We start from the raw sequence: 10,000 nt of genomic DNA, 5'->3' as shown, positions 1-10,000 counted from the left end.
TTCAAGCAAACAATCTTTCTGATGTGTCAGTCTCTTTGCAAAGGACAACTAGAAAAATATTGATGGCAATTATTTTTAAATAATAATACTAAATAACCATTGTTCTAATTTCTTTATTGCCCACAAGGGGCTAAACATAGAGGGGACAAACAAGGACAGACAAAGGGATTAAGTTGATTACATTGATCCCAGTGTACAACTGGTACTTAATTTATTGACCCCGAAATGATGAAAGGCAAAGTCAACCTCAGCAGAATTTGAACTCAGAACGTAAAGACAGACGAAATACCTATTTCTTTACTACCCACAAGGGGCTACACACAGAGAGGACAAACAAGGACAGATAAACGGATTAAGTCGATTATATCAACCCTAGTGCGTAACTGGTACTTATTTAATCGACCCTAAAAGGATGAAAGGCAAAGTCAACCTCGGCAGAATTTGAACTCAGAACGTAGCGGTAGATGAAATACCGTTAAGCATTTCGCCTGGTGTGCTAATGTTTCTGCCAGCTCGTTGCCTTATAAATAACCATTGTTCTAGATACAGTTACCATTTATTCTCTGATTCCACTAAACTTCCTACAAATGATGCCATTAGTAGAACATTTAATGAACTGTAAACAGACTGAGCTACAAATTCAACATGCTCTAGTTGCTATGCAACCAATTCTCCTCATACAGCATACACAGCATGTCCTGCAGCTATGTTGAACTACTGGAGAGGTCTGTTATCTCACAAGAATATGAATGTATGCCTAGGAAGCCTTGTCTTAGTTTTGTTGATGGAGCAATGTTTGCTGTTACTATAGAGATCTACATGTGAGTGACAGTCCTGGCCGCAGAGACACTGAAACTCTAGAAAAATCAATAACTATGCTGGAATCTGAAATATGATTCAAAACCAAAGAATGAAAAGCCCTTCCCATTCAAATTTGAAACGATCTACTGATATGAAAAAAAAAATGTTAAGTCTTAAGACCAAAATAGTAATTTAATTAAAAGTTACACAATTGTGAATTTGAAGAAACTTAAAGATTCATCATTTTTCTTAATATAGATGATGTATACTGTGAAATATTGGTTTCAAATTTTGGCACAAGGCCAGCAATTTTGAGGGAGTGGGTAAGTCAATTACATCGATCTCGGTGCTCAAATGTTATTTATTTTATTGACCCTGAAAGGATAAAAGACCAAGTTGACCTTGGTGGAATTTGAACTCAGGATGTAAAGACAAACAAAAAGCATTTTGTCAGGTGTGCTAACAATTCTGCAGCTTATGTACACTGAGAAATATATAACACGTTTTGCTCCCGAACTAAAAAGTTTCTCCTATCTTTGCCTAAGACTGAACTATATGTTCATGATCTGTACTTAAACTTTTGCTATGGCTAGGTATGAAAGTGCTGTTTACTCAGCACCAATAACCACAAACACAAATGATAACACAAAGGTTTTAAGCTTTACTTAAACAAATAACCCAGAACTATTCAAATAGTTAGATTAGTGCTTACATACTTAATGCAATAAGCCCACCAAATTTTAATAAAGTAATATAACAGCCTTAGTGATAAAGAGAAAGAATCATTTGCTTACCTCTATTGAGACTGATAGGTGTGGAAAAAAATTGGTATTATAAAAGAAACAATAAGCCTTAAATTACAAAAGTGTTTTTTAATTTCTGATATTCATATTGTCTTTTATGAATGCAAATGAACTGGTAGAACCCCATCCTCTCTAAAATAGCCTTAACGTCAATTCAAAAATTTATGAAGGTCATTTTATGACCTAAAGTTAATACTTTTAACAATGTGAGATGTTTTAATTATGTCAAACTGCAGGGATGAAAAAACAGGAGACAATATCTCAATTATCTACAACCACAAATATTGTTTTTGAAAGAGACTTAAAAAAAAGAAAAAAAGAGAAGTATTTACAACATGGTAGGTACATATGCTATCCATTCAGAAATACAGAAAGTCTGTTAACTTTATTTAACCTTTTAGCATTCAGATTACTCTGTCAAATGTAAAGCTTATTTATTCACATTAAAAGAAGAAAAAAAAATAATCATGTATTATCTTGTAGCTTTAAGCTTTTAAAAGTGTGATTGTTTATTTTTAGACTGACATTACAGGGCAGATGTGAAAAACTGGTATTGTCTGGTTTGAACATAAAACACTTAGAATATTTAGACCAGATATGGCTGGTTTAAATGCTAAAGGGTTAAACATCAATTATTTGTAATATGGTTTTTACAGCTGAATGCCCTTCTGAACAATAACCAATTTACAATGTGGACTGGATCCTTTTAAGCGGCACCTGCAAGTACTTGCAAGACATAAAGACATTAAGTGGCACCACAAGTACTTGCAAGACATAAAAAAAAAAAAACCTTCAAGAGGGGAAGGGGCATTGGAGGAGGTGATCTTTTGTCAGATTATGAAAGGTTATAGTGAGACAGAGAGATAGAAACAGGTGTCTTGCTGTAGAAGAATTTCAAGATTACCCAGCAGGGGTGGATGGGAGTGGGAGAGAGAGAGAGAGAATGGTGGCAGAAACAGGTGGGCTGCAAAGGAAATACATGGTTACTCAACCTGAGGGAAGTGCAGGAGAAGGAGGGAGAGAGAGTGGGAGACAGCAGGATAGAGATAGTGGCAAAATGCCAGGCACACTTAAAAGGGACAGGGATCAGGATATAAATGGGATGGTTGAGTAAAGGAAGAGAGAAATATAGGTGGTGGCAAGTGCCAGGGCATATTTCTGAGGTCCAAAATGCCATAATATAAGTGGTAGGTATTAAAGAGTGTGGAGAGAGGAGTGAGTGGTGAAAAATGGGGTGGGGTATATATATAGAGTTGGGGCTCTACCAGATAGTGACGATATAGAGGAACAGGGCTGTGAGGACAGGATTGGGGAGTGAGAGCTAGGCATAGTGAATGAAGGAAGAAATGTGAGAAAAAGAGAAGAGTTGTGGAGATGTAGATTGGTTTGTTGGGGTAGGGTGAGTGAAAAGTTTTCTTGTTACGTGTGTGTGTGTGTGTGTGTGTGTGTGTGTGTGTGCGTGCATGCGTGCGTGGAACACACAGGTTGGAGGGTAGTAGACAGCAATAATAGAGAGAGACAGGGCATGTGGGTAGAATGCACAGGTCAGCCGGCTAGTGGAAAGCAATGATACAGTGACACAGGGCCCAAAGGACAGGATTGGGGAGTAGGAGGAAAGCAGAGTACATGAAGCAGAAATATTGAAGGAAGAGAAGAGATGTAGAGACATAGTTTGGTTTGTTGTGGTAGAGTGTGTGAGAAGTTTTCTTGTTAAGTGTGGGTGGGACACACAGCACTTCTAGAACTCAGTTTTGCTGATGTTGGTGGATCTACATATATATATGTATGTGTGTATGTATACATACATACATATATATATATATATATATATAAATATATTAAAAAAGCAATAAAGATTCAAGTCAATTTTAATGAATTTACTTGAATATGGTACCTAACTTAGATGCACCAAAAAACTATACGGTTTTAACCATACAGTAATGTGGGGTGATTATAAGCGAGAAAGAAGCAACAAGAATGGATAAGTTTTTAGTACAATCGTTTCATACAAAGACAGGCTTTATTAAAAGTTGCAAAAATTGCAGCATATAAACATGTCCCGTACTCATCAGCTAAAATACATGTGAGTTCTCTAGACATCTTAGTGGTTGAGGCTATACTCATGAAGTAATGTAGATAATTAAGTAACATAGCAGTAATGTGATTAATGTGGCAAATACCTAATCATATAGCAAGAATTGATACCTACCCCATTGTGTTCAACCATTGATAAATTTATCGTCTGTGAATATGAAATTCCTCTTCATTTCTCTGGAAATTTACATCTGCACCACTGGAAATTGTGCACCTATACAAAGGATTAATTCACCCTCTCTGTAATGCTAATAAGCAGGAATTGATACCCACCTCATTGTGATTAGCCATGGATAAATTTGTCGTCTGTGAGTATGTAATCCCTCCTCATATCTCTGGAAATTCATATGTACACTATGGATTAAGTCACCTTCTCTGTGATGCTATTAAAACTTTTTTAAAAATCTGTGATAAGACTGTGCATCATCCTTAAAGAACTTTAATGAACTTTGGAAATCTGTTTATGTTACTTAATTATCTACATTACTTCATGAGTATAGCCTCAACCACTAAGATGTCTAGAGAACTCACATGTATTTTAGCTGATGAGTACGGGACACGTTTATATGCTGCAATTTTTGCAACTTTTAATAAAGCCTGTCTTTGTATGAAACGATTGTACTAAAAACTTATCCATTCTTGTTGCTTCTTTCTCGCTTATATATAAATATAGATATACAAATACCTAATATAATAAATGCAAAAACTAACTTCTGATGGGATTCTTTCAGTTTTCGTCTACCAAATCCACTCACAAGGCTTTGATCATCCTGAGGATGTAGTAGAAGACACTTGGTGCCAAGCTGTGGGACTGAACCTGGAACCGTATTGTTTGGAAGCAAGCTTCCTACACACAGCCACAACTGTGCCTCTATAGTATACCATCAGAATACTTCGACCAGAATATACCTACTTTAGTGCTATGAATTAACTGGAGTAAGAAGTATTCAGTGTTTTTCTTTATCCTCAGTGATGAAATATGAATCATTAACTTGTCAGCTGAAAAAGCAGACATCTTCTCTACAGGCTCTTATCTATAGATAAGTGTCTGTAGATTTGATTCTGTGATTCAAATATTAGTCCAACATCATAATCTCTCAGACATCTCTTATTTTCGCTAATTGGACATCAATTATACATCAAATGGATATTATAATATTAATTAGAGTAATTAAAAACAAAAAATTATTAAATATTCTTCTTAACACCTTTTGTGTTTCTTTTCATCTCCCTTTAAATTAGTAAAAGGAAAACAATTTTGGAAAATTCCTAGAAGTTGAAATGGATACATACCCCTAAATTTAGGCCATCAGCAAAGACTTGTGGAATTGTTACATCACTCTTGCCAAGTCTTTCACGTAGCTCTCTTTGATTTTCTCTGCTCATAAATAGATCTCTCTCTTCATATTTCACTAAATGGGTCTGTAGAATTTTCTGTACAATCTGGCAGCGGTCGTATGTTTGTCTCACAACTCTCATGCTTGTCATGTAGACAATGATTTTACCCTTTTCACACTTAAGGTAGTTCCACTGAAATGAAATCACAGAGAAAAGTGATGAGTAATGTCTAAAGGATATATATATATATATGAGCTGTCTGGAGTAAACATTATCTGAGAGAAATTTTCTTTAAGTAGTAGAAACGGCTAAAAAAATTTTTTTTTGGCTGCTATTTCTACTAAGTTCAGTATGTGGCAAAGTAATTTATTTTACTAAGCCCTAATTATATAATGTAATATTTTGAATTCGCCTTAAATGGTCCTTTTACATACTGAACACTTGGTGAAATTGATTAATTAATTTTACCCTCAATTGTTGATATATATTATATATATATATATATATATATATATATATATTCTTTAGATGATGTATTCAAACATGACATTTTCCTTTCAATACAAATTTCAATACAAAGAAAATTATGAAATAACAAAAATACATCAGTTAAATTTCAGACATCTCTAACTTATGAATTAATAAGTTAATTGTAGGAATATTGAAATATAAATACATTCTTACTAACTCATATATGTGTGTGTGTGTGTATGTACACTAGCTTCACATAACCAGCCCCAGCCCATTCAAAGCATCTTGGTTTGCAAGACGGCCTGCGGTGCTTACCTTGGATCATGGGTTCACCTTCTGTGCTTGAGGAGAACTATTGAGTCAAGTACATCAACATCAAAATAAAAATCAAATGGAATTGTAGTTGTGATACCCATGGCGGTGGCAGATATATACACACACACACACACACACACACATATATGATGGGGTGCTGAAAAGTTCCTGGCTTTGGGTAAAAGAAAATACAGGAGGATCAGTTAATTATGGTTTTATCCAACAAATTCCCTTCTCACATTCATACACTTACTGCAGCATTCCCTCAGTTTTTCTAAGCCCTTTAAAAGAACTCAGAAGGTTGGGCCTCCCACCATGCCATTTGCAATATCCTCAAAGCCAGGAACTTTTCAGCATTCCCTAATATACTCTTTTACTCTTTTACTCTTTTTCTTGTTTCAGTCATTTGACTGTGGCCATGCTGGAGCACCACCTTTAATCGAGCAACTCGACTCCGGGACTTATTTTTTTTGTAAGCCCAGTACTTATTCTATCGGTCTCTTTTTGCCGAACCGCTAAGTAACGGGGACATAAACACACCAGCATCAGTTGTCAAGCAATGCTAGGGGTACAAACACAGACACACAAACACATACGCATACATACATATATACGACAGGCTTCTTTCAGTTTCTGTCTACCAAATCCACTCACAAGGCATTGGTCAGCCCGGGGCTATAGCAGAAGACACTTGCCCAAGATGCCATGAAGTGGGACTGAACCCGGAACCATGTGGTTGGTTAGCAAGCTACTTACCACACAGCCACTCCTGCGCCTCCTGCATCAACAAACCACTTATGTAACAATGAAATGACAAAAGAAATAGCCCTGAATATCATTGCAAATAGAGGACTAAATTTATTTAGTGATACAGGCATGGGAAGCTTACATTCATGGCTAAGTTTCTTCACAGTGGTTCAATACTTGCTGTTGTTCATCATCAGCAGTTGCAAGTTCAATGCATGTTTAATACAGGACAAGACATGACAAAACATTGTCAGTGTAAACATTTTATATTTGTGATGAATATATAAGTATTTAACCTTTTAGCATTCAGATTATTCTGTCAAATGTAATGTTTATTTATTTACATTATTTTGAATCAGTTATGCACTATCTCGCAGCTTTCAGATTTCAATGATGTGGTTTTATATTTTGAGAATGACATTATAGGGTAGCTGTTAGAGGCCAAATATCAACAACTTGGAGATGAAACAAGTAGAATATTTTGGCCAGATATGACCAATTTAAATCTTTCTTTTCTTTCTTTTTTTTTTTTTTTTAGAAGCATTCAATGGTTACAAGGTCCTTAGACCACAGAAAACATAAAAGCTACTAGAATAAAATGAATGTCAGACAGAAGACAATAGGTGATGATGTACATTAAACTTAAAAGACAGGAGGTCATATTGAAGAGGAAAACAAGACTGTGGAAGGGAATTCCAAAGTTTAGAGGTGTGAGGGAAGAAACTGGTACTGTAAATTGCTTCGCAACACTTAGGAGGTTGCACAGTATACTGATGAGAACTGGATGCAAGTCATGTTGATCGATGATAAGTTCCTAAAGGAGAAACCAGAGAAAAGAGCTCAGCTGAACAATGTCCATGAAAATACTTAGAGAAAAGAGACAAGGAAGCCACACGATGATGATGAGAGGGTAAATCTAATTTAGAAGATACAACAGGATCAATAGCATTACATATATGGCATTGAATGCTAAAGTATTAAAGGCTAATTAATAATAACTGCATCAGTCACAGCTCGTCACAAGAATACTGTGACTGCTGGAGTGGTCTTTAAAATACAAGTACCACTACAATTAATTCAGAGAGGGTGACCTCAGAATTTATATTTTGGGGGAGTGGGATGTGGTGGGGAACGATGTTGTTCTGTTTGGCAACCACTGACTTGAGTAACAGAAGATATCAACTGCTTCAACGGAATCTTCCAGGCACTTGAAAGAATATATTTCCCATGTGTTCATAGTGCTTATTTCTTCTGTGTGTCAGCCTCATATAATACCTATGTATATATATATCTTTATATCTTATATTTTATCTGGTTTCAGCTCACGAGCTGTGGCCAAGCTGGGGCACCGCCATTCAAAAAACAATGTGCTATGCTTACTGCACCTAGGTTTCCCAAGTGGTCACCCATCTAAGTACTGACTAAGCTCGACGTTGCTTTACTTTGGTGATCAGACGAGAACCAGTGCTATGTATATATATATCATCATCCTCATCATCATCATTTAGCGTCCGCTTTCCATGCTAGCATGGGTTGGATGGTTCAACTGGGATCTGTGAAGCCAGAAGGCTGCATCAGGCCCAGTCTGATCTGGCAGTGTTTCTACGGCTGGATGCCCTTCCAAACGCCAACCACTCTATGAGTGTAGTGGGTGCTTTTTACGTGCCACCCGCACAGGTGCCATCGGTCTCGGTCTCTAGTCATTTCCTCAGTCAGACCTAAAGTTTGAAGGTCGTGCTTCACCACCTCGTCCCAGGTTTTCCTGGGTCTACCTCTTCCACAGGTTCCCTCAACTGCTAGGGTGTGGCACTTTTTCACACAACTATCTTCATCCATTCTCACCACATGCCCATACCAGCGCAAACGTCTCTCTTGCACACCACGTCTGATGCTTCTTAGGTCCAGCTTTTCTCTCAAGGTACTTACACTCTGTCGAGTATGAGTACTGATATTACACATCCATCGTGCATCCAATGTGCATTTTTGCTTTTTTATCTTCTTACTTCCCCCTATATATTTATATATATGATGGGATTCTTCCAGTTTCCATCTACTAAATTCACTCACAAGGCTTTGGTTGGCCTGAGGCTATAATAGAAAACACTTGCCCAACGTGCCATACAATGGGACTGAACCTGGAACCATGTGGTTGGGATGCAAGCTTCTTATTTCCTTATTTCCCACAAAGGGCTAAACATAGAGGGGACAAACAAGGACAGACAAAGGGGTTAAATAAATTACATTGACCCCAGTGCATAACTGGTACTTAATTTATCGACCCCAAAAGGATGGAAGGCAAAGTCGACCTCGGCAGAATTTGAACTCATAACGTAACTGCAGATGAAATACCACTAAGCATTTCACCCAGTGTGCTAATGTTTCTGCCAGCTCGCCACCTGGCGGGCTGTATGGTAAGAAGCAAGCTTCTTACCACACAGCCTTGCCTGCACCTATCACAACTACAAAAAAATCATCCCCTGAATGCTTCTGAAAAATTAATCCTACTAAGCTAATTAAATATATATTTCTGTCACCATAATTATTAACAAGGAGAAATATATACAAAACAAGTTTAGATATAACAATATAATTGTCGATAAATATGATAACTTCTAGTGTAGTTTAACAAGTTTTTCTTGTTGAACTTGTTTCTTGATAATTCCCACAATGTTTTCATGGATAAAAATAAGTTTGATATTAAACTTGACATGCTTATAAGTCTATCCTATTGTGAGCCATAATGATGTTATTATTTCAACAGCTGCTAATCCACTTATTTACCCTCCAAATCATTTGAAGTGTGTCAACTGAATTTTTTATGACAATGTTTTAATTTCATGCTAAACAACGTTTTTGTTTCTTAATTCAAAAACAGGGCTAGCAATCAGTATTTGAAAATATTACATTTTCTAAATGGATGTGGAGGGCACAAGTCCAGCTGTGTGGTTAAGAGGTTAGCTTTTCAAACATGTGGTTTTGGTGGGTTCAGTGCCCAGTGCTGAACGGCATCATTCTTTGGGTGAGTAACTTCTACTATAGCTCTGGGTTGAGCAAAGCCTTGCGTGTGGATTTTGGTAATTTCATAATTTGGAAACTGAAAGTGGTCCATTGCATGTGCATGTGTGTTAGTGTGTACGTGCATGTGTGTATGTGTATGTATGCATGTATATATGTAGATTTGGTAATTTGGTAGATGGAAACTGAAAGTGGCCCATTGTGTGTGTGTTTGTGTATGTGCACATGCACGTATGTGTGTGCATGTGTGTGTGTGTGTATGTGTATGTCTGTATATGTATGTATGTATATATGTGTGTATGTATGTATATATATATTTTTTTTTTTTTACGTGCCACCGGCACAGGTGCCAGATGAGGCTGGCATCCGATCGTGGCCGTTTGCCAGCCTCGTCTGGCACTAAAAATCACCCACTA

The 10,000-nt window shown here is 36.9% G+C and overlaps 1 protein-coding gene across 3 annotated transcripts in view; it reads right to left on the bottom strand.

The window, feature by feature from the left end:
- The window catches only part of LOC115222620 (glutaredoxin domain-containing cysteine-rich protein CG31559-like), a 119,572-nt gene that overhangs the window by 11,503 nt on the left and 98,069 nt on the right, over window positions 1–10,000 (bottom strand). For all 3 annotated transcript variants that reach the window (XM_036511607.1, XM_036511606.1, XM_029792925.2), the window contains exon 3: window positions 4,992–5,228. In XM_036511607.1, coding sequence (XP_036367500.1) covers window positions 4,992–5,228 — 237 coding nt within the window. The remainder of the gene's footprint in view (window positions 1–4,991; window positions 5,229–10,000) is intronic.

The sequence above is a fragment of the Octopus sinensis genome, linkage group LG20, assembly GCF_006345805.1.
Source record: "Octopus sinensis linkage group LG20, ASM634580v1, whole genome shotgun sequence".
Taxonomy (NCBI): Eukaryota; Metazoa; Mollusca; class Cephalopoda; order Octopoda; family Octopodidae; genus Octopus; species Octopus sinensis.
The sequence above is the reverse complement of the archived record's forward strand: the minus strand, read 5'-3'. Positions and strand labels throughout refer to the sequence as shown.